The sequence below is a fragment of the Sceloporus occidentalis genome, unplaced genomic scaffold, assembly GCF_023333645.1.
Source record: "Sceloporus occidentalis isolate IW3139 unplaced genomic scaffold, rSceOcc1.0.p SCAF_4, whole genome shotgun sequence".
Classification (NCBI taxonomy): Eukaryota; Metazoa; Chordata; class Lepidosauria; order Squamata; family Phrynosomatidae; genus Sceloporus; species Sceloporus occidentalis.
Window position 1 is genome coordinate 16,911,394 of NW_028316984.1, and position 26,720 is coordinate 16,938,113.

The 26,720-nt window shown below is 38.8% G+C and overlaps 1 protein-coding gene across 2 annotated transcripts in view; it reads right to left on the reverse strand.

The window, feature by feature from the left end:
- PLCB1 (phospholipase C beta 1) overlaps nucleotides 1-26,720 on the reverse strand; it is a 581,938-nt gene that overhangs the window by 525,206 nt on the left and 30,012 nt on the right. For both annotated transcript variants that reach the window (XM_089519303.1, XM_089519304.1), the window contains exon 2: nucleotides 19,083-19,160. In XM_089519303.1, the coding sequence (XP_089375429.1) occupies nucleotides 19,083-19,160 (78 nt within the window). The remainder of the gene's footprint in view (nucleotides 1-19,082; nucleotides 19,161-26,720) is intronic.

A 26,720-nucleotide genomic window follows, 5' to 3' on the forward strand; every position in this document is an offset into this window, starting at 1 on the left:
AACTTCCAGCAACTCATTTTTTAAATAGGTTTCAGGGGCCCTTGCACTGTTTAACATCAAAAATGTCTGTTTTCCAAAACCAGAAGTGAACTCCTGGCTACTTCTAATTTGGCCTTTTGGGAGAGGACTTTGGCAAGTTATGTGTCCCTCAGAGAGTACTACAGCAGAACAGTGACCAGGTGTTGTCACTCTTGTATAAGTGACTAAGTAAGTTTTGAACATGTACGTTCTCAAGGTTTGCTGTGTAAATACCATTTTGAGAACAGTATCGTTATTATATCAGATATGTTATTTCTTCCATGTACATTATGTATTGAACTTCCCCTTCATCTGTATTTACTGCCATAAAAGTAATAGAAATAATTCTAAATCGCTTTTTAAAACAAAACAAAAAAAATGCATTGAAACTCTTCAAGCAGTCAAGGAAAGAAGAGAAGCAAAAGTGAAAACTGGCACTAATAGAGTCAGACCCCTGAATGCATCTATTCAATGACTTGTGTGATAAGAATAAAGAGAATTACTATAAATAATCAATGCAGTGAAACAGAAAATGACCAGGAGGAGGAGGAGGAGGAGGAGGAGGGACCTCTTCCACAAGATTCAAGAAATCAAAGGGAAATTTAAATCTAAAGTGGGGATGCTCTATGACCAGTAGAGAACACATTACATGATCCAGTACAAATAAAAAGACAATGGGAACAATATACTAAAGAACTATATTAAAATGATGAAAGGATGACATATTCACTCAAGGAAGAAATATTTGAACCTCCAGTTTTAGAATGTGAAGTGGAAACTTCACTCAGAGCACTTGGGAGAAATAAATCACCAAGAACAGATGGCATACCAACAGAGCTGATTCAAGCTACAGACATAGAATGCACTCTAATTCTAATCAAAATCTGTCAACAAATATGGAAAAACACAACAATGGACCATTGGAAACACATTACACATTCCAATCCCCAAGAAAGAGAACAACAGGGATTGCAGTAACCACAGGACCATTGCATGAATTTCCCATGCAAGCAATGTGATGCTCAAATTCTACAACAAAGATTTTACTATATATGGAGAGTGAACTCCCAAATGTAGAAGCTGGGTTCAGGAAAGGGAAAGGCACTAGAGATCACATTGTAACATATGTTGGATAATGGAGTGCACTAAAGAAATTCAGAAGAAATTCAGACTGTGAATTAGAGATTATAACAAAGTGTTTGTGCAGATGATGGAAAACTATGGATCACTCTTAAATAGGTATGCTACAATATTTAATTGTTCTAATGTGTAAAATACACTTAGGACTACCACCAGGGTAGAATATTGAGAAACAGAATGGCTTACAATTGGCAAGGGGTCAGACAAGGCTACATTTTATCACCTTATCTATTCAATTTGCATGGTGAAACTTGCCTGGTGAAACTTGCATCATGTCCCTAAACTGTGGAATGACCTGCTGGAAGAGCTGCAGCAGCTGCATATGCTGTCTAAATTTAAAAGAACATTGAAGACTAGACTCTTCTGGCAGACGTATCCCAGATGATTTTAAACTATAAATTTTAAATGATGAATTTTAGATGTGGATTGTTTTAATATGTGCCCATCTTATTTGTCCTTTTAAACTGATGCCTGTTTTAACTAGTGTGTTTTACCTGATATTGTTTGTTAATTGTTGTTGCCCCCCACCTTGATTCATAGGGAGTGGCAGATAAAAAAATAAATATCATCATCATCATCATCTGTAAAGAGGATTGGACTCATAGGAAGGCAGCATAAAATTGAAGGAAGGAACACCAACAATTAAGATATGCAGGTGACACCATACCAATAGCACAAAATAGCAAAGACTTGGAATGATGACTGAAGAAAGTCAAGGAGGTCAGTGCAAAGGCAGGTTTACAGCTGGCCACTGTTGTTGCTGTGTCTTCAAGTTGTTTTATGGTGACCTTATTATGGGAGGGACTTTGCCATTGCCACCCTCTGAGGCTGAAAGCGTGTGACTTACCCAAGGTCACCCAGTGGGTTACCTTTACATTACCAAAAACAATGACCACATTAAAGTAAAATAGAGTATGACAACATTGACATACCTTTATTCAGTCATTATTCAGAATGGAGACTACAGTCAAAAAATCAGAAGACTAGAACTTGGAAGGGTAGCTATGAAGGAACTAGACAAGATCCTGAAGTGTAAAAATATATCACCGAATACTAAACTTACTGTTGTCCATGTCACCATATTCCCCATTTTCTATGTATAGTTGTGAAATTGGACAGTGAAGAAAGCTAATAGGATGAAAATCAGCTCATTTGAAATGTGATGCTGAAGTACGTGTGGTGCTGTTTCTGTTTTTGGGTGTCCACAGTATTCTCACTACTCTTCTCCAGCACCACATTTCAAATTATTAGATTTTCCTTTTATCTGCTTTCTTCACTGTGCAGTTTTCACATCCGTACCTGCTAAGGCATATTAGTTGTTTTTGTAACACTCCTTCACTCACCAATGGTGTATGTAGAAATTTTTTACAGAAGAAGACTGATCTGGTACAAGTCTCATTTTACAGTAATTTCTTTTTCAATATTCTTAATAAAAACACACAAATCACTACATAGTCTTTCCTCATATGGCAATTGAATGCAGTTACTATATTTTTCATACGATGCAATGAATTACAAGGTTCTTTGCCTTTTACATGAATGTCGTTCCATAAATGCACTAAGTTTGGTAAAGAACTTACTGAACAACTCATGTGTTTCAATTGAACTCATTGTTAATAACAAATGAGTCCTTGAAGTAGAATAAAACTCCACACTTATCTACCTCTTGCTCTTTACTTCTGCATTATAATGGGAAACCTTTCTGCTGTCAACCTATCCAAATGCAATTTTCTTGTAACTATTCATTTCTCTCTCTAAAAGCTTTGCCACTACTACCCAATGTATTTAACACACCATGTTGCCAAACTCCAGTGGTTTTTGTTCTTTTGCCCAAGCATTTAATTACACAAGTTCAAATGTTGAGGGTTTTCACATGGAACCATTTTAGCATTCTTGAAGGAGTTTCCTTCCCTGCCTCCTGCCACTGTTCACCTAGGAGTTTGACTAAATGTTTGTTATTGGAAGCCATCTATCCAAAGTATAACTGGCCTGAAATGCAGCTGTAATGGGCCTGAGTCCTCTTATGGGACATAATGCATTTTCACTCATGAACAAAACATAACAAATTTAACATGCCACTTACTTGAAGCCCAAGAATTAGTTTGCAAAGCTAGCTAGGTGTTTTCTGTACCCTATCATCTGGCATCCTAGGCAAGATTTTGCAATCATTTCATTTGACCTAACAACGACAGCTAGCTTTCTTTTTAAAAAAGCCATTCTGCTGTCTCTTTGAGGTAAGATAAAGGGCTTCTCTAAATGATGACATTATTATACAGGGGGGCTCAATTATAACCTTGGTTCCTCCTCTATTTCTGTTTGTGTGTGTGGATGCAATTTCAAGTCAACTGCCAACTTATGGTGACCCCATGAATTCAAAGGATTTTCTTAGGCAAGGAATACTCAATATGAGGTTTTGCCAATTCCTTTCTCTGAAATATAGCCTGCAGCATCTGGTATTCATTGGCAATCTCCCATTGGAGTATTAACCAGGCTGACTCTGTTTAACTTCCAAGATCAGATGAGTTAAGTAAAGGCAAATGTAGAGGGAGTTGGGGCACTTTGTTTACTTAGCTATGGCTAGGCTATGGATGGTATTGTCAGTACTAACCAAGGCTGAAGCTGTTTAGCTTCCAAGATCATATAGGATCTGGTGCCTTAAGGCCTCTGTCTTTGTCTATAGATAATGAATAATGATGCCAGGAGATGAGCTCAATACACATGTGAAGAACATGCAGCCCTTCAGATGTTGTTGGACTGCAACTCCCATCAGTTGTAACCATCACTCATGTCTTTCAATTGAACGTATTGTTAATAAAAGTGAGAAGTAAAACAGAACTTCACATTTATCTACCTCTTGTGAGTGCATCCTGATAACATCTGGAAGGCTACACACACTCTATTCCTACATTAACACTTTCTCCTAAACCACTGTCTGTCATCATCAGAGTTCCCCTGCATCTTTTCAGCTGGTGCAGAGCAAGAAACTACAACAGGCAACAAGACAATTTCCATATACTTCTACTAGGCTTTTTTTTCATGCCTAGCCAAAGAAGCTACTCTTACTAATGATCCCAGTAGAGCTCTTGAGTCATTTCACATGAAAGGAAATGGGGATGTCAACAGCTTATCAGTACATTTAGGTTATAGACAGACCGGCTAAAAACATAGATAGGGCATCCTTTGACAAATACTAAAAGGGATTACTAAAAGGCAACAGCCCATCATCTACTAATCAATGAATCAAGGTAAGGACAAGTATGCACCATGCACAGTTACTGCACTTAATGCTTTTAAGGAAAGGTGAAAGGTTTCCCAACAGGAAGTTACCCAACAAGACTGAATTAACCAATTAAAAAGAGAAGGAAGAAAAGCAATAAAATAGAATACTCTTGAGAGCACAGAGATTCTCAGGTTGTTCTTTAAAAGGAGGAAGTATCACCATATATATGATTAGAATTAGACATAGAAGACCTAAATTCACCATCGTTGAGTCATGCACGCTTGCTGTCTGTGCCAATCTGGAAGTACGTTCTGTGTATAACACACGAGAAGCACTAGCTTTAGAAATTGGCATTCTTAGCTCCTCAACTGCTAAGGGAATGAGTATCCCCACCAGAAACCTAAGTGCTACTTTCCAATCCTGGACAGTCATCTAGACACAAGGGAAGCCATCATATCAGATATGTTTGTTTCTTAGATTACAGTAGGATCCAATGAAAAGGTTCTTGCTGCCATGAGAAAGTTTCCTCTTTGCAGGGAATGCAGGGCACCTCAGTAACCACAAATTAGTAATGAAAGAAAGGGGGTGTCTATACCAGGGAGGGTGGCATCTGACTGCGTGTGTATGCATAAACTGGTGTCAATGGGTCTAAGTAATTTTGTGGGGGGAAAAAGACCTTCCTTCCCTGATGGGACCATGGCTTTATTTAAACTTTTTGCCCCCTTGCCTTCCTGTACTAGCCCCATCCACAAAGTTGATTGCCCTGTGCACTGTCTTCTTGGCAAGCTCTTCTTCGCCTCTTGCCCTTTGCACAGTGGCACCTGTTCTCTAGGTCCTGTTTAGCCTTTCACCCTTTCACATTCTTCCTGAGCCTGCAGTTTGCTAACAATGTTCCAACTGGGATTATGAAACAAGATGATGCATTAGAAGATTTCTAACAAAAAATGTGAATAGCCAGGATAAATAGGAGAATAACTAAACCCTGGAGCAGAACAACCAATATTATTTCTAAAAGGGTATAAATACCCCACTGAAAAGTCTGCAAATGCAAAGAGTGAATATATAATGATGATAAAAATTTCAAAATTCAAAGCCAGAGTAACTGAACCCTGGAAGAAAAAAGCCAGTAAAATATCAAAATGGGTACAACCCCCCCCTTAAAATTATGCAAATGCAGAAAATAAACTGATATAGTAATAAAAACACAAGGCCAGACGCGTTTCGACTACTGTCTTCCTCAGTGGCCTGCCAACATTCAAAATATAACTAATATATCAACTCCTTAGCTCACACAATGTGACTGCACTCAATTCAAAAGTAGCAATTGCAGGGCCTAGAGAACTGTTTACTGCTTTTCAAGCTTTTCAATTGAATGGGATAGACACCCTGAGACCTAGCCATTTAACAGCACAGAGATTAACAAGTAAATCACTTCCTCTCAACCAAGGGTCATATAGTACATATATACCCCACTCACTCCCATGCCAGCATTCTCTGAAGATGCCAACCACAGAAGCTGGTGAAATATGAGGAATAAACTCTTCCAGGACACAGCCACATAGCCCAAAACCCCCACAAAAATTTATGGATTCCGGCTGTGAAAGCCTTAGACTTCACCTGTTTAAATATTTTTGGTAGCGTGCTTCTGATGTTGTTACTTATAAATTACTTCAATCCACTCTTCTGTGAACAGGAAGAAATATAAGCTTTATTTACAGACAGAACTTAAGTAGTACCTTTTTACAGTTGGTTCTCAAATCTTGCTGTTATGATGTGTACATCACTTCACTTGTTACAAACTGTCTTTGTTCCAGTTCCCTCTCTGATTTGGTTTCCACCTGAAGCTGTGTTTTATTCCTTGATATCATCTTCAAGTATTAGAAGACATGCTGGCATAAAAGAAGTAGCTATGTAGCAGTAAGCAGTGGCATCACTAGGGCTGGCATCACCTGACATGGTAACTCATGGTGTCACACACACCCATTGACCTCCTCCCATACCACACCATACAGAATCCTTACTAATGGTTTTTGTACTAATGTGACTCATAAATTTTGTACTAATGTTACTCATAAGTTATAAATCACTGAATGCAATGGTGACAGTTGTGACATAAGCAATTAGAAACATTAAAATTCTATCTTTAAATTACAATATCATGCACACAGCCTAAATGTTTTTACATGTCCAAACTTTCATGAGGTTAAAGTGAAAGTTTGGTAAGATCTGATGTTTTTAAAGGAAATTTTAAAAGAATAAAGAATATATATATATACACACACACACACACACACACACACACACACAAACAGACCTGAGCCCTCTCCTTTCTCCTCCCGCTGAGCCTTGCCCCACTCATACCATATCTTCAGTGTTTTAAAAGGAGGCAGAGGAACATCACAGACTATTCCTACCAAAAGGCAGGTGGTTGGGGAGTAGTGCTGTTGCACACACACTTTGGAGGTGGTGTGGCCTAAATCCTCCATACACCCCTTGTGACATACCTTATAAGGATTCCCTGTATTTTAAGTTCTACTCCAGCCATGAATTCCATTGGTATCCCTAGACCAATAACATGACTGAGAACTTGAGATTTCCCAAATGGCAGGATGTTCTGTCTGGGCCAATGTTTGTGAAAACCTGGGTGCCCTTAGCAACCAAGTCTCCTTCTCAGGAGAATGCCACACTACACCGTCGTAGTGCTATTGTTCCACTTCTACTGCTATAGCTGCCTTCTGTGACATTCTGGTGTTTATAGTTTAGTGAGGTCTAAGAACTCCCTGGCTGTGAATTCTAACTGCTCTTCCCTAAACAGCAAACCTTATTAAGAGTAAAAGTGGAATAACCATGCTGCAACAGTGTCTCTGTGTGCAGTCTGTAACAATATGAAAGTAAAATGGGACTGATGTTACAAAATGAACTAAGGATTACAGAAACAATGTATGTGTGAAACAAGGTGAACGTTCAAGAATTACTATATTATACAAAGGAGGTTAGCGTGGATACTCAGATTTTATATTTTTCTGTTCCACAGTTTACAAAAAAAAATATTGATAGAGGGATGAGAATCTTTACCTGAGTGGCAAGAATGAGTTGCCTTGAACTGATAGCACCCCATTTCTCTTGATCATCATCTACAACTTTCTAATGAACTCTTGCAGTCTCGTGGCACAGAACACAAACAATATACCACTATAGCTTTTCCACCATCACTTGCTTACTGCAAAGCCTCCAGTTGCTTATTGTGAACACAGCCATATTATGGTACATTTTTAGAAACTGAGTCATATGGATATTCCTTGAGTGACTGGTTATAAATAAATTGTAACCTATACTGTCATGTTCCTGCAGTCATTAATGTTTTTGCATCAGCAAACAGCCATAAGCAAACTCCTCTTCTAGCAGTTAATTGATGAAATACATCCCCCTGAATATAACAGATGCGTTCCACTTAATGACACCAATGCATTTGTTTTGTGAGAAGCATTCTGTGTATACACAACTCCTTCAAGTGGAGTTCTCAAACTCACACATCATCACCCCCAACCCCAAATAGACTCTCTTCAAGGACCTACATTTCTCACTCTTTATATTCTAAAGGCAACAGCATCACAGCATTAGAATGTACAATGAAGTCTTGGGGATGTAAGTACATATGGCCTAGTGGTCAATGGGGCTGTGGGATGATCACCACTGTTTACTGCTTTTCAATTGATTTTTTAAAATGTGTATTACCAAACTGAAGAAACCAGATGAAAAGATGTAATTTGTTTAAAGAAAATTGCTACTTCTTGTTTCAGACCATCAGGTGAATCGTAATATTCTTTTGTTCCACAGACTGCTTTCTCTCTTTGTGTGATCTCACCAACCATGAGCTAAACATTCTCAAGGTTTCCTGCACCTCCTCTGCTTCACCCCAGTCAGGATGCATTTAAATGTTCAAGACAAAAACACAGCTTTGCATCCTCCTGTTTCAGTGCTTGAGGCAAGAGCCTCCATAGCTCTGTCTCATTTTAGGGTCAGAAACTCTCAAAATGATAAATGACTCTGTGCAAGGAATACACAAGGCTTTAAAATAAAAAAGTAGAGGAACAAATCAAGCAACAATAGTTGAAAATATGTACTGTTCGCTTTAAAGCATCCTTGCAATTCAGATATTCCATGCGGATGAAACTGTTCATAGGTTTAAACATGACGGCCTAAGATGTTTCTTCATTTGGCCTGTGATAATCAGCCTTAGCTATTTTAATTGTAATCACGGTTCTGGAGTAAAATATTATGGTTCATAGCAAGCTTTGTGCAAACTGACATCTTTTCCTTTCTCCTCTGCTGCAGCTCTTCCCACCCTCCATCTTGTATGGAGACTCCTTCAAACCTCCAGCTCAGATCTGAGGTAGGGAATGGCAGCAGAACCATGGAACGGAAATAGAGGATTCTTTTACCCTACACCATTATAGTACTATGATTCCATTTTAACTGCCATGTTTGCATCCTGTGGAATCTTGGGATTTGTGGTCTGGTGAGGCATGAGAGTTTTGTGGCTGAGAATTCTTAATGCCTCTCCTAAAACTACAAATCCCAAGATTCCATAGGATGGGGAATCATGCTACTTAAAACTGAATCAAAGTGCTACAATTGCTTAGTGTGAAAGGACCCCTGGTCCGTTTCTTAATTCTTAATTGCCAGTGGCTTGACACTACCAAACACAAATGTTACACAAGTTTGCTCCTCAGCAACCCAACTGCAGTTCTTTATGAGTTTATACTCAGTTTCAACACTATGCATCTCCAATACATGAAGTAATCAACATGAGACAACATTATTGTGGCCTCCTTCTCTTCTTCCTCTCCCTTCCCCACTAAAAATAAACTGAATGGCTAGATTCTGATGGCTAGGCAGACAGAATTTGGCTACTTAGAGATACTTGGATGGTTATGATGAACCTTAAGATTTCCAGAGGTCGTGGTGTGAAAGAGGCCTAAGGGGGTGTTCCCACTTGCGATTTGAAACAATTTTAAATACAGCGGTTTGTTTTAAAGCGATTCAAAATAAAGCGAGTGTTATCCCGCTTATCAAATCGCTTTATTTGTATTATTCCCATTGACGTTACGTTTTATTTTAATTCGCAGTAATTGACCCAGTTTCGTTCCCATTCACGGATGAATTGGTGTATATTTAAATCAGTTTTGTAAATTTTTCGTTCACATTGACTTGTTTCGGCTGTCAATCAAAGAGACGTCATCATGACATCAAAATAATTCAGAGTAACATGCACCGATATAACCTTTACCTGCATTCCCACTACCTGCTGACCGTTTTTAATTCGTTTTAAATTTCGCTTTTTTAAAAAAAAGAGCCAATCAGGAGGCGCTTAAGCTCTTAAGAGTCCTAAGCACCTAAGCTCTTAAGAGTCTAAGCACCTAAGCTCTTAAGAATCTAAGCACCTAAGCTCTTAGGAGTCTAAGAGGGAAAGATGGTGGCGACGACGGATGGGGACAAAGAAAGGGTGAGTCCTCCCAAGCCAGCCCATCGTGCTCAGTTCCTCACATCCTGTGGAACCCGAATCAGACGCCGAAACGTTCCCATTTAAATACCGCGATTCCTATCTCGGATCAAGGGATAACCCGGGGTAAAACCTACTATTTTTTTACGCCGGTTTATAGGCTTATGATGCAGGTTAAATGTTATGATTCAAAGCAGATTCGAATCGCAGTGGGAACGATATTGGGTTAACCTAGAACCATTCTAGAGTTAATTCGGGATTGAGTGGGAACGATACACCTTGGATTCGATTTGTAAACCGGTGTATAAGCGAGTGGGAACGACCCCTAAGTCTCAGTGGTTGTGAAATGCTGAGTATCTTGAGCAGTGATTGAAATGGAAAACAAGGGCAGAAGGATATCCTAGTAGATGGCATGGGATGAAGAGAAACAACCTGAACTGCCACATTCAGCAGCAATCCCCCTTGTTCTCCCTCTTTGAAAAATGCACAGTTTATTAACACTATTTGGAGTTTAGGATTTATTCTATGCAAAATATGCACATGACTTTTTTTTCTTTTCTTTTTTTACAAAAACAGTTTTTCATGCCAAAAAAAGTGTACAAATTTTACACAATTTGTAAAAGAGCCTCATCAGTCCAAGATGTCCAAATATTTTTCTAATTCCTACCTGGAATCCTCACATATAAGGTAGTGCTATTCAGTGTAACACAAGAGTGGGGGCCCTAGTTTACAGGTTGAAAACCTTCATTCATTCACAATGCAGAACAATCTACTATTTGGGAAAAAAACCTTTTTGTCACCAGCAAGAAGCTACAGCCACATTAGGTCTCTTTTTCCTACTCCTTTCTAAATATCTTGGGCAATTAGAAATTACCATCTGTTGGGATTGTTCTGAAATCTTTATGCTGACAGCAGGATAATGATCAGTGCCACAATCCAAACAAGTATATTTATACTCTATTGCAAATTTCACCATGTTCATTTAAAAGAAAAAAATAGACTTCAAATGGTCACCAGTGTTGAGTATTCGTGCGATTCTTTGATAGACAGTCATGCCAAAATTGTCTAGAAGAACATCAATAAGACAGTCTTTACTTCTGGACTGAAGATAATTTTTAAACATGCTGATTCACTGAATTCCGAGAATAATAAAGATGCAAAGTCCTCACCAAAAGGATGAGTAGGCTTTTAATCACATTACTTCTCTTATTTCATTTACTAGAAATGTTACACAGGTTACTTACCATAATGCAAAATTATATTTTACAGAAAACATTATTTTGGTTTTAATGTGACCACAAGCAGTTTTCAGCTTACACATCCTGGAGGAAGAAAAGCATTTCCTGAATATCAGAAAGTAATTGCTCATCCAAACAGCCATTATTGCAAATTTAGCCTTCTATTAGAGCAATCTGGTCCCTCCAGAACTTTTGGACTACAACGCTCATCAGTCCCAGCCAGCATTGCCAATGGTCACGGGTGATAGAGTTGAAGCCTGAAACATCTGGACCTATCAGGGAAGACTGCCATTGAAGTTCACTCTTTCTGCCAGGGCATCCATCAATAAACAGCAGAAAGGCTGAACTACTTTGGGGGATTTGAATCTTTGCCTCAGGCTTCCTAAATAGCTTGCTCACTTCTATATTTACTACAGTAGCAATAGCAGGTTCCAGCCAACCTGATGGAAGACAGCCAGCATGCTCTATCTCATCGTAAGGGAAGAAAACCATGTGAATATGAAACAGATAGCTGAGAGATGGATACCTCCCCCCTCATCAGATTCACATGCTGCTCTGTGAAGAAAGGAAACGATTTAGCCATTTTGAGGGGGAAAGCACCTGCAAGCAAAGAGTTTAATTTTCTTTGTTCTCCTTCTTGACATGTTTTTTGTATTCTACCAGTGTGTTCTTGAAACTGAAATGTACACATCAGAAAACAAACAACAAAGAACAGTTTTTTATGATCTTAAAATATTCAATTTTTCCATTGTAATGGTTCCAGGTCCTCATATAATCAAACATAACAACAACCATTCAGAATACCATTCAGTGATCCTGAACAGCATGATATAATTTAATCAGGACATCATCTTGTCCTGCATTTCCTTAACTTTTTCAAAGCAAACTAAGAAGGATACAGAGTTGGTCAATGCACCAAGAACATTTTCGTGCATGAATTTTAAAAGGTTCCTGCTTAAAGAGGTTTTGATAAGGAAGATCAAACATACATTGCAGGCATTCCAACTACACATTTCTCTCTTTTGCTTTCTCTTCACATTAACAACAATCAGCCCTGTGCATGAATAGCATGAGGAGGACGCAAAAAAGGAACCCTAGAATATGAATACATCAAGAAAGGGATGCACAGTTAAAGCTACAGAATCATTTTTTTATCATTTAATAATTCAAGGGGACTGCACCACTGTCTTAGCTACGCATACAAATATTCTGTTAAACTCAGGCTGTAATCCCATACTGAGTTATTTGAGGTCTATTACTACATGAACATGGATTGTACTGGACTGCCCTGCTTTGAACCCCATTCTCTATTAAAGCCTCACTCACTGTCCATAGTACATAGCTCTTCTTGAACACTTGTTCTCTGCAGCGATACAGGTCTTTAGACATTCCTGCCTTTCCCCCCCTATTTCACCCGCATCCCACAGCAGTGTACACTCTGTTTCTGTCTTTCTTTTTGCCTCTGAAACACCTTTGTTCCTTGTTTCTTTCTGTCCTAATTTTTGCCAAATTCAGCAGCAATCGCAATCCCAGGTTATCATCTTCCCAGCTGTTTATAGCAGTGAAATAATCTTTGACAGCAGTGACCCATGAAATATGGCAGGCTGGCCAGCCACAACAGAATGGAAAATCTGGAGCCAACTGCATCAGGCTCCTCCTAATCCAACAATTCCCCATTCAGGGCTCTTTCTATATGTCAGGAAGCTAAGAGTTTATGATGGGCCATAAAATGTTCTCATGAAGATGCAAGAGACCTTCAGCTCATAAACAGAATGTACAGGGCTTGCAAATACAGAGATAGGCCACAGTGGTCCTCCAAGCTCCATGGTGGATAAAAAATACTCTCAAATATGTTTTTATTGAAAAGGTCTTTCCTGCTGATACTGCCAAGATGGATTTTTCATGTTCTAACTCATTTCATGTTCTAACACATTGCAGAAATGAGACCTCCATGTATTATCTTGCTTCAGTTACTTTAAGCTAGCAGATAACAAGTCTTAGACAAGTCTCCGCACTCTGAAGACCTGGTATGAAACTGTGCTCATCCAGGCAGCATATATGAACCTTTCCCTTACAAAATATGGGCCGATTCAGTCCTCAGTGTTACTCCTGTCTCAGAAAATAAATTTATGATTCAAAAGTTACCAATGAGTTACCAATGGTACTGACATGCTCCTTATTAATTACGGATCCTGTGATACAAAACAATTATTTTCTATTTGTTTCAATATGCCTGATGATACATTTATTTTTATTGGATATTAAAATGAACATCCATGAAGTAGTTCAAACACATACTGTATGTCTTGCTTATAATATTTGTATATGCTTTGGCATTATGTATATTGCTTCTCCACAATATCGCCAATATGAGACAAGCAATGTATTTCCTGCTTCTCTCAGTTTTATATGTGTTTATTCAAATATATTCCACCCTGTTCCATGTTTGGTTTTTTTAATGCACACAACTTTACATATATATATATATATATATATATATATAGAGAGAGAGAGAGAGAGAGAGAGAGAGAGAGATTTAGATAGATATATTTCTAAACATATTATCTCTCAAGATAAACACCTTTTTTTAACCAAGACCTGTGCCAGAATATTCAGGAAGTGCAAGGCCTAGTCAGTAGCGATGAGCACAGGAAATGAAGATAAACTTCATTTGCATGCGTTTTCACAAAGAACAGGTTTACAAACATCCCTAGATGTTGGTAACCAAACCATGTTGCTTTTAAACACACACTGCTGCTCTTATTTTAAAATGCACTATTATAAATTCACATGTATTTGTTCCCAACCCACTTAGCACCAAGCTGAATGAGAAGACAAACGTACAGACGAATGTTCTCGTGTTAAACACCAAATGGGGAACTGCTAATATTTTGCCTCAATTAGAAGGATTAAAACTAATGTGAAAGTTCTTTCCTGAGAATTTTTGGCTCTAATTGTGGGGGAAGGCAAAATCACCTGAATCACTTTTCTTTTGCCTCCACTGCCAGTTATATAGCATCGCTGGCATTACTTTTCCTAGCAGCAGACACTTTTATTCCCCCAAATCATAGCAATACTATTTCAACAGATAGAATCATTTAAGGGGGTCATGGTTAATCTTTAAAAGGTAGCTATTAGGAGAATAACCACTGTCACTATCAGAACTGTAACTAGTTCCCCTCTATTTTGGAACATCCTTTGACAATATCAGCAATAATCCAGTATATAAAAGGGGGAAGGGGAGCTAATTCCTTAAGGAAAGGTCTCATTGATGACCAAATGTAGGGGAAACTGACAAACTAAATACAGTAATAGGTCCAAACCCTTTAGTTATCTATATACTGCAATAAGGGTAATTAGGAATGCAATGGTATTTTTATGCATGTTGCCAACATTCTGCAATAATGGCATTGTTGCTTAATGCTTGCTCTACAGTGCTTCCTCTATTTCAACAGTGTGGATCACTTCCAACATTTTGAGCTTTAATGGAACAAAAATGTTTTAGCTCCATGCATTTATACTACCATAGTGCATAGAACAGGATCCTCATGGGTTGAAATCATTCCCATGAGGATCCTATTCTATGCACCATGGTAGTATAAATGCATGGAGCTAAAACATTTTCCTCATAGGAGAAAGGCAAGAAATATTGTACAGTTCAAACTTTTTTTCTCCACTTCAGCCCATCAGGAAGAAAGACAACCTTAACATTTCCTTTAATACCAGAATACAAGACTCAAAACCCAAACTCAACAAGACGGTTCTGAAGCCCTGCCATCATGGCGAATTAATCAAACAAATCTGTGAGCGCATTCTCCCACTGGTACTAAAATATATAGTCTCAAATACAATGTCCACAAATATTCAGCTTGAACTCACTGTTTTGAAAGAATTACAGAAGCTGAAGTTCCTAGGATGCCCAGCATGTGGGTGTGCACCACACATGTGTGAAAGTACCCTGGCTCTCCATAACCCAAACAATAACTTGGTCCTTCAGCCCTTAGTTTCATGCCTGAGGCCTTAATACCACTTAGTACTGCATCCAAAAAAGTAGGTTTAAATCTAAGAAAATGTATGTAGAAATAAAACCCAATTTGCCTTAAAGATGCAGCCACATTTTTTCCTCTCCCTTCCTCCTTCTTATATTGGTCATTAAGACCTCCTGAAAGCAAGAAATTACCCATTTTCTTTGATACAGTGGTGATACTGCACTTAAAGAGTATCGAAAAGATCCCATTCCCAAAGGTCATCCTAATAGCTCTCTTTACACAGTATCAAGATCCCATCTTAATACGGCAATCCTTGTTCACCTCTTTGCTCAGAATGTCTCTCTTTGTTTATCAAGGCTTAAGAAGGGGCTATATAGACTAAATCCTTTCTCCAAGACCTGACAAATCCCTCCATCTTTTTAAGTCATAGGGCCATCTGTGAAACCTTCTCAAATGAAAAGGCTGGCAATCCACTTCTAGTTTTGTTTTTAGGAAAAAACTTTGGTGGGAGAAACAAGAGTCCTTTTCACACTACACTTTTAAAGCCATAGCTGCACCCTGTGGAATCCAAAGGGCAAGTAGTTTGGTCAGATGCATCAGAATTGCTCTCTGGCTGAGGATACTAGTTGTATGCATGTTGTGTGCCTTTAAGTTGTTTCCAACTTATGCCGATCCTCAGGTGAGCCTATCATGGGGTTTTCTTGACAAGATTTGTTCAGAGATTTGCCATTGCCTTTTCCTGAGAGTGAGAGAGTGGGATTTGCCCAAGGTCACCTAGTGGGTTTCATGGCCAATAGGGGATCCAACCCTGGTCTCCTGAATCATAGTCTAACATTCAAACCTCTATGCCATGCAGACTCTAAATATACTAAATGTCCCTCCCTAAATTGCCAATCCAAAAATTCCATAGGAAGGAGCCACAGGATTTAAAGAGGAGCTATAGTACTATATTTGTGTAAGCATGTAGAGACAAAGGTATTGTTTTAAAAGAGAAATCCTACACTTGAGGCTTCCAAGTTTGGCAATTCTCCCTTTTTGTTTTGGCTATACACAAACACACACATATACATACATACACATGAATGAGAATGCTTTCTGGGGAGAGGACTTGTAAAAGGCTTTCATCTTTCAGGATGTGCACAGTGTCTTGACCAAGTTTTATGAAAGAGGCACAGAGGATTCATTATCAGGTGTTCTTATCCTTTAACTAGTGCAACTTGAGTCGCCTTCATCTGAAATGTTTGAAACCAGAATTTTGGGGGATTTTAGAGTTTTTGGGGAGTCTGGAGTATTTGCATACATGTAACGAGATATCAGAGTATTTCTGATTTCAGAATTCCAAATAAGGGAGACTCAGTACGTACTGCAGCCTAGATTAATGCGGTTCTATGTTTAATTACAGCAATGGAATCTGAGGAGGAGGGTTTAACTCCTTCCCCCTGGTCTAAGTCACTCCCCAAAGCTGCTAGAACAAATGAACAGGTATCTCATAACAGGAACTCTGTAAAGCAATTTGATCCAGGACCACTTTATGGGTGGGGATAGACCTGGACCAGAATCTCCCATAATCTCTCCATGACATTGGTGACCAGGGAATTCTGGGAGCTGTATCTCCCCCCCTCCCCCCCCAAAAAAGAAACTGTGTTACACACAGGCATTCACCGGTGTAAAAACTAACCCTCCTTCCAATAGATGCTTTTAAGTAACAACAGAATCACTGGGAAAGCCAGGCACAGATGTCTGCTAATATTCAATATTTTTACCACACACACCCCTCCTCAGAGAACTCTTAGATCCTGCATATCCAACATTTTATCCATTATACTAGACAAAAATAACAATTAAGAAAGTCAATAAGGAAATTATGTAAAATAAGAATATCTGCAAAATCCAGTGTGATGCAGTACTCTGAGCATTGTAATACAGCTCTAGAAAACCAGCGTTTGAATCCCGTTTAGCCATGGAAACCCTTGCCCAGTGACCCCAGGAAAGTCACACTCTCTCAGAATCAGAGGGAGGCAAAAGCAACCTTTGCAACAAATCTTGCCTAGAAAACCCAGTGATAGGATTGCCTTAGGGCCACCATAAACCGGAAGCAATTTGAAGGCACACAGCAAAAAGAGTATCTGCATGACTGAAGGTAACAATTCATGTACCTTCTTTTTTAAAAAAAAAAAAAGCAAAAAAAAGCAAAATAAAACAAAAATGAAACCATATTTTTCTCTCTTAACAGACTGAACATCAGCATGATAAATCCATGTTTGCCAATCAGCACATGCCATGTTTGCACCCAAATCTTCAGCCTGCTACATTTTGCTTACTATCCCTCTTGTCAAACTGTCTTTACTTAGGTCTAGGGAGAGACAAAACGGAAGCTTAAAAAATAATCCATAGCTCAGTAACATTTCATTCCCCTTTTGATAAAACCTTGGTCTTTGTTTGCCCAGCTGTGAAATTGCTTTATTTCTTTTGAGGGGACAAAACAAGGGCATGTTCTTCCACCCAATTGTGCCTACTGCCTCCAGGTACAACAGGCTAAGAGCAGGAACAGATGAATATTCATGCCAAACATCCTTTCATCCTGCTTATTCCCAACCCCCTCCAATAAGGAACATTGTAAGCAAGTGCTGGCATTAGTACAGAGTTCTTCCTACAAGTCTTTGTACAATCCATCTTCCAATAGCTGTCAGCATTGATTGTAAATAAACATTCAGTTTCTAAGCAAAGCTTTCAGTTTGCTGATCTATTTTTGTTTTTGTTTTAGTTTTTTCTAAACAAAGCCTTTTAAGATAATGTTCAGCAAATATTTCCAGAACCACCATCATCAGCTAAAGAAGAAGAAGAAAATCTTCCTTGTCCCTCACAGGTTGGAATATTTCATGCAGTAGTGATCAAGCTTGAGATTCCTAAATACTAAAGGTATTTTCTTTTTAACACACAGAAGCAAATGCTGCCCGACTATATAAATATCTGAAGGCTTCTGCAGTTTATCATTACCAGTGTGCATTCTTACTCACTGCGTGAGTACATGGTTACCTTCAGTCATGCAGATACTCTTTTTGCTGTGTGCCTTCAAATTGCTTCCGGTTTATGGTGGCCTTAAGGCATCATCAAGCTAACTCCTGAAGTTACTGGTGTTACAAGATTACCCTCACTTATGATCTACCAAAGTTGCTTAGAATGCAGCTTGGTCCAGTGCAGCTGTCCCCAATGTGCCCTTCCCAGCTGTGTTAGATTACATCTCCCATCATCCCCATCTGACATAGCCAATATGCCGGGGTATGCTACTAGAGTATTAATAATCAGGGGGATCTATAAAATTCAGTCAGTAGTCAACCAAAATGGAACAACATTTTGAAAACTCATCCACATCCTGCAAAAATGATTCTTGAGCAGAGTTCTTATCCTTGGAAGAAAATTTTAAAACCATGGCATTCCCGATTATGCCAACAAAGCTATTTATAGTCAAACCTTGACTTTTGCAGGTTTAACTTTCATGGATTTGATTATTCACGGGTTTGTCATCAATAATTAAATGGAAATTCTATTTCTTTTTTTTTCTTTTTTTAGTTTTGCAGCCCACTGTGGAAAATTGTAGACGACACGCACAGACTGCGAAATGTAAAGAAAACTAAAGAAAAAAAAGTTTATTAGGCCATTAATGCATAAAATAACGCCAAGTATTCCTGCTTCCTCTTCCCTACCTGGAGTCTCATCCAGCACTGATCACACACCATGGCTGCTCTCTGACCACATCTGGAACTACAAGGCACAGCAGGACAGAGAGACATAGCTCAGGTACCTTAGCCCATAGGGATAAGACTGAGTTTAGATTTGGGAGCCTACAGTTATTCACATTTTCCCCACTTTCATGGGGGTCTTGCACCCCTAACTCCCACAAATGTGGCGCACTCGCTGTAATTGGAAAGCAGAAAGTTTGAAAAGAGGCCTCAAGTACTGAAAAAAAAAATTACCTTATTTTGGTCTGTCCAATACAAGAAAAATCCATTTGGGTCTGTTCGGAGAAAAACTGATGTCACGCTAGTGGAGTCCTAGAAGAGAAAGAAAGTACACCTTATTAAACATGTGGGGAAACTCTTCTTCACCTAGGTGAACAATATCCAGCAAAACCTAAATTAAACCTAGCAGCATTACCCTGAAAGAAACTGTGCATAAATTGCTGTGCTCTTTGTGCTCGAGCCTTTCTGATTTTATAGCAGTATGTGCAACTCGTTTGACAAAAACTAGCTAAATAACAAGGTGCCATTAAACCATTCAAATGCAGCAGTACAATTTACTACCTCTGTTCCTCTCCACCCCTGCAGTGCATTTCTGAAGATAAACATATGTCAGCAGTTTATTTAAATCATACTTTAGATGGCCCCAATGCCAAATAAATACAGGACTGCTAAATTGCCACCATTCCCTCCCTCCACCCACTTCAAAACACAGATGTATCTTGCAATTTGAACGTATTTGCTGTGCACTTTAAACCTTTCAACTCTTCACAATTGCTGGACATGATCACCTGACAAGTGTACTGTAACCGAACACCTCAGGAGCCAAGCACATTTCCAAGCCAGGCATTTAGCTTGGCTTCTCTCTTGGGGACACAGCCTCAAGTCTGTAAACATTTGGTGAAAGCCAACGTTGTTCCATTTATTTCAGAGTTTATATTCTGAGCTGATTTCCATACAGCAGCATTTTATGTCATTATCTCCCTGCTCTAGTCCCCTTGAAGTATACAGAATGTTACTTAAGTGTTTTCAGATGTTTCCCTCCTCTGCATCTTTATTCCACATCGTTTTGTTATGCCTACAGCCTAACCACTGCCAATTATACGCAGCTTTTAAGCTTTACCATTTCACAACTGATAGATGTTAGAATCATGCTTCTTCAACTGGGATTCATACTCCCTAAGGGCCAGTAGAGACTTTGGGAAATCCTTCTTTAAGCATCTTTGCAAGTGGTGCAGGAGACTTAAAGTGCAATTATCTGTAATCTCTAATTCCTGACCAGTTGAGGTGCTAAGGAGGGAAGAGCCCCTCTACTGGCACAGAAGGGCTGTCACTCTGGTAATCCAAAGGAAGCCAAAAGGGCATAAATAGTTGTCAGTAGGTGCCAATTCTAGGGTTCTAGGATGTTCTGGAAAGGGCCTAAATACTCTAAAGGCACCAGATCCTGTGATTTTGGAGGCCAAGCAGGGCAGCCCTAGTTAGTACTTGAGTGAGAGGTCACCAGTGAATTCCAGGTGCTGTAGACAATATTTCAGATGAAGGAACTGACAAAACTACCTCTGAGTACAGTGGGCCCTCTTTATTCATGGATTGCTTATCCACATATTCAACTATCCATGCTTGAAAATATTTTAAAAATATATAAATTCTAAAAAGCAAACCTTGATTTTGCCATTTTATATAAAGGATACCATTTTACTACACCAGTGTATTTAACGAGACTTGATTTTTGTATGAATGTGAGATTCTAGATTCTAGAACCAAATCCCAGCAGATACCAAGGGTACAAGGTATTCCTTGCCTAACAAAATCCTTGAAAGCAACTTGAAAGCACATAAAACGAGAGAAAGTATGTGTTCTGGAAGTACCCTTAGATCAGCTGGATCCAAAATCTCTTCACTGCCCTAAGAGGCCCCAGGACTGGCTTAGGTAAATATGCTAGACCAAAGTTTTCATAACTTAATCATTACACTTCAAGGGTTTTAATAAAGAGATATACAGAAATACTACAGATTCACTGGGCACGTTTCCTAGGGAAAACCTAAGCCAGCAAGGCTTTGGAAATTTGGGTTGTTAATAATCACCACCCCCACACTGGATGGTTCTCTTAGCTGACTTTTCACATCAGGGGTTACCAAATACAACAAACAAAATTCCCTGTCCCTTCCCATATCTAAAATTGTCCTCCCTGGCTGCTCACTTCTACTTCGGTTTAAAACACACAACAGAAAACAATTAACCAAACTGTATAGTTCTGAACTTGTCTTGTCCGAGTTCACAGATTCAGTTTCCAAATATACAATTATTACTAAATGTCAGTATTCCACAACATACTCAAAATTCTGTCTCCTTTTTGTAGACCTTATCTGTTGCACTAATTTGTCCAGTATAAATAAATAATGCTCACCCCTGACTGCATTTCATTAAATGCCCCCTTTTGCCCTATTGCCAACTACGTACTGTATATACTCATGTCCAAGTCTAGAAATTTTAGTCAAAAAATTGACTCCAAAAAACTGGGTCGACTTATCCACGGGTCAATGTAAATACTGTACTTTTACTCTTATAAAAAGTGGAACTATCCCATGGCAAAATGCAAAAGTGTAAATTGTCCTGGAAGCACTGACTTCCCCCCCTCCTTCATTCATCCAGCCTTTAGGGTAAGCCCAAACAGTTATGCCTGCCAGAATTTTGTAAGAAGTTTGGCATCTTTTTCCTTTGCTTCATCATTTAGATCCTTTGTTGCATGCCTCTGAGTTTTACCATCAACATATCCATGCATCATATAAAAATCTATGATTTATACATGAGGTCAACATATAGTTGAGTATATATGGTAGTTCTTAACATTTGATGGCTTCATCATTAATTTAACTTGACAGCATTGTTAACTTTCATCAGTTCCCCAAAGTTCTTCACCTTAATAGAATCACACCAATTATATATATATATATATATATATATATATATATGGGCATCACTTCAGACAAAGCACAAATTATGAGACATACATACACACACAAGTATCCAATTCATTTCTTCCTCAATCAGCTGAGACTTTACATTAGCCTCTGGCATCCAACAGAATAAAACTACAGCTATGGTATTTGCTTGTTGCTGTAAGCCTTTAAGTCATTTCCGAGCTCTGGTGACCCTAAGGTGAACCTATCACAGGGTTCCCCTGAAAACAGTTTTTCAGAGGGGGGTTGCTTTTGCAGACCTCTGAGGCTGAGAGGATATAACTTGCTGAAGGTCATCCAGTGGGTTTCCATGCCCAAACCGGGATTCAAACCCTGCTCTCTACATTCACAATATAGTGCTAAAACCACTGATAGATAGATAGATAGATAGATAGATAGATAGATAGATAGATAGATAGACAGACAGACAGACAGACAGACAGACACACACACACCGTATATACTTGACTGTAAGTCGACCTCATGTATATGTATAAGTCAAGGGCAAGATTTTGATATGACCTGTGGATAGGTCAAGGGTAAAACATAGGGGCATATAGAATCATAGAGTTGGAAGAGACTGCAAGGGCCATCCAGTCTAACCCCCTGCCATGCAGGAAATCCAAATCAAATCATCCCCGACAGATGGCCATCTAGCCTCTGTTTAAAGACCTCCAAGGAAGGAGACTCCACTACACTCCAAGGGATCTAGCAAAGGATCTAAAGGATGAAGCAAAACAAAACAGTGTCAAAGAACTTACAAAATTCCAGCAGACATAACTCTTTGTGCTTACTTTTAAGACTGGACGGATGAGAGTAGAGGGGGTTAGCGCTTCCAAGATACATTATACTCTTGCTTTTCACCAGGGGATGGTTCCTTCTTTTAAATAAGAGTTAAGATACCGTACTTATATTGACCCATGGATAAGGTGACTCAGGGGGTTTTGGGGTCAATTTTTGACCTAAATTTCTAGACTTAAACATGAGTATATACAGTAAATGCAGGGCGATGCCTATTGTACACAGCCCTTCAGTACCCTCCTTCAAGTTTAGTGCGTATGTGCTTTGATACATCCATGATACCTCATTATATACAAGGTACCTCTACTCATAAGTATTTTGGAAGGCTGGATGTATTTATGTATTTATTTATTTTAAAATAATTTTATTAATCTGAAATACAAAATAACATACAGCATGTACAAAATCACATATAATCACATTTACACACTTATAAAAACAACAACAAAACATAACAATAACAAGCGCATAAAAATAACCTATAATTACTACTATCTAAATATGAAGGCTGGATGTATTTCAATGGATTTTATTTTATTCATTTTTTGTAGATTTTCTACATTGACCCAAGAGTTACAGCTTGATCACAGCTTGGTACAGTTATTTTTCTAAGTTGTGATTTGATTTTTATACACTTCATAAAGTTTACAGTACTGAAACCTATCAAATTCCTTAGGAATCACTAATATCAAATCAAAGCAATTTGCAAATAATCTTTAAAAAAAAAGCCTGCAACTTATAATGAATGATATTACTCTGCTCTTTCTGACTGGGGATTACCTCACTAGCTGGTTTCTTTCCTTTCCTTTCTTTCCTCCTTTAAACTCATTTCTATTTTGATCTACCACTTCTTTCTTCATCACCGCCTCTGATAAGTCTGGTCTCTAGTTTAGCTATAAAAGCTTTAAAAACCATTACAAAGCATGAGAAAAGTGCTCCTAATTTCACTGATCTGGCAACAGGTGTTGGTCTTCCTCAGGAAGAAGCAGCTTAAAGGGAAGTCTCCACAAATTCAGTATCCCTGCAGACTGGTGTTACTGGTTTCTGGTCTCTTCAGTACTGGAATGTTTATAGACACAAATATTCCATAATTGCTATAGGCTGTGATCAAATTGCCCTGACATGAGCTCCTTGATCAATTTTACAGTTTTACCCCTAACTAATACTCAGCTCTGAACATGGCCAGGTAGTTCCTAATCATACCATGAGTTAAAAACAAAAATAAGGCATTCTGCTAAAAACACCTGTACTGGCATATCTCCTTCTGAGCCTTCCTTAAGTGAAAATATTGTACATAGGTTGCTACATTTAGAGTTACTTTCAACCTAAACCAACTTGTGTTCTTATTTGTAAAAGGTTAACCAACATGTTGGCATTTATTTCGGCTTTTAGCCCACTCAGAGGAATGACAAAAAAGAAGGAAAGAAAGAAAGAAAGAAAGAAAGAACTGCAGCTTTGTCCTGCAAATGGCAACAAATCCTGGTTTTGGTATCTCCTTGCTGTGCTGAATGCCAGGATGGGCATCTTGTGATGATGTTAGGCAGCAAAGTTCAGCATTCCTCACCATTAGCCATGCTGACTAAGGCAGATGGGAATTACAATCCAACAACAAGTAGAAAGGGCTGTAATACATCCACAAGTGAGCCATTCTTTTTTAAAAAATTATTTGATCCAAAGACCTTGATCCAAAGTCTGCAGACAAAAACGATGTAAAATAGGATACACTAGTAATACAACACGCTACACTCCGTCACTCCTCCCTCCTTTTTTCTTTCTTTTTTCTCATTTTTAGGTATGGATTCTATAGTGCCAGGAACTGTGGCAAACATAAACTTAACACTGACGCACATTTCCTTTCATATCTCTATTTATTTTTTAAGCACGTGTGTTCTCTTTAATCCCTTACACAGCCAGGTCCTGCTTTAATGAACTAGAAAACATAGCACAAATCAGCTAGGCATTTAAGCCACATGGAAACCATCCACATGTAAATTAGATTATATTAATAGTTTATTTTAATTTTAATTTTAATAGAAACTTGTTTAATTCTTTTTAAGGGGGATATTGTAATATTAAGTACTGTATGTTGGATGTTTTTAACTATGTAAGCCACTTCGATTGTTTTATTACAAAAAGTGGGTTATAAATTTAAAAAAATATTACTATTTCATTCTTTTATATATTGTTAGGTTACAACTGCAAAGATTGGGCAAGTGCTAAATGGCCACACAGCCAAGCAGCATAGCCTAAAAGGAAGGGATGGAGTAGAGTTTAGCAGACTGATGGGGGAAAAAACTACACACACGTAATAGATAAAAGCTTAGTTCTTTTCCCGTTTTTAATATTTACATTTTATTATTAATAAATAAAATGCTCCCCATCAAACATGACTCATTTGTATCAAATTTATATACAAATGAACCCTATATTGACTGTAATATATTGATTATGATATTGACTTCTCATTATATTGATTACCCCATGACTATACATGCTTCTATGCAGTCTAGAGTCATGAATTATGACTAATTTTGCCAATTCTTTCAGTTTAAAAGTTTAAGGTAGTATAGGGAAGTTAAGGGAGCAAAACTGCTGTATTTTGTAATTCTCTTAATCTGGGGGGAGGGGGGGGAGGCTCCCTGAATGCCTGGTTTTCCCCCATATTGAGTTTTTGGGGCTTTGGTGGCCTTCAAAAATTGCAAACTGAGGCCCCATGGGCCACACAATTCTCACAGGCCGTATACCCCCCACTGTAAGCCAACCGGATTCCCAGTGATTGGGCATATAAATAAATCCTATTATTATTATTATTATTATTATTATTATTATTATTATTACTGGTTGCAGTATATAGGCATTCAGTTATTGAGTATAATGTGTTTAGTGGCTGCAAAAGCTGGACACTGAAGGAAGCTAACAGAGGAAAACAACTCATTTTAATTGTGGTGCTGGATGACAGGTCTAAGGACACCATGGATCGGTAAAGAGATCATATTGTCTTCCCTGGAAGATAATGGTGGGTTACAGACCGCCATTAGGGACGTCCTGAGGACGTCCCAGTTTGAAAAACTACTCTTATTACGGACTTAGTCCGTACGAAATGGTGGCGCCCTGTTCATATGGGCACCGCCATTTTGACGTAGCAGACGCTCAGTGTCTGCACGTGGCACCCCGGAAGTGACACCGCGAGTGCGCCCTTTGGCACTCGCGGCACCTCTTCTGGGGTGCGAGGAACGCGATTTCCGTGCTCCTTCTCTGCAGCGTCCGGGAGCCACGTCGTTTAAAGGCTGCGGTTCCCGGACGCTGCAAGCGGAGGCGGAGCCAGACCACCACTTCTCAGCAGTCTGTAACGCGCCACTATGATCAAACTGAGACTGTCATGCTTTGGACATATAACAAGACAACATGACTCATTGGGAAAGGCAATAATGTTCACTGAAGTAAAAGGCAGTAAGAAATGAGGAACAGCCCATTATAGGTGAATCAACTCAACCAAGGAAGACCTGAGTTTTCAGGATCTGAGAATGGCTGTGACTGGTTGTCTTGAATGAGAGTTCTCGTTCATAGGGTCTCCATAATGCAATGCTGATTTAAGGATTGTCAACAAACCACATCATCATCAAATTTGGGCAGCAAAGGGCAATGTCATTTGAAGAAGAAGAATTTTGGGGAGCACTGGGAGCTTGAGCCATATGTCTACTCCACATTTGTATATTGCCCACCATGAAATACAAAATTTCAGTCCTTGAAGACTTCCCTGGCTGGTAGAAATACTAGCGTAGAAGCTTCCTGACCAGTCCATCATAGAAGTGTTTAGTGTTATCAACCCCAAGCAACATATAAAAAGCCCAAGCATCCTATACAGTTCCTAGATCATTGTTGCATTAGTTCCAAGCTAGTTAGAGGCATGGTGATGCTATACCACTGGTTGTTGTTGTTGTTTTTTGCAAGACCTATACAATCAGCAGGTGCAATTCTATATAAATGTTCCATCTTTTTTTCAAGCAACATCTCAAAAGGGCACTATGAAAAGGCTGATTTATACATTCCTAAGAAATTTGATTCCTACACCTGAGGGGATGTTGTTCCTTTCTCTCTCTCTCCCTCCTTTCCT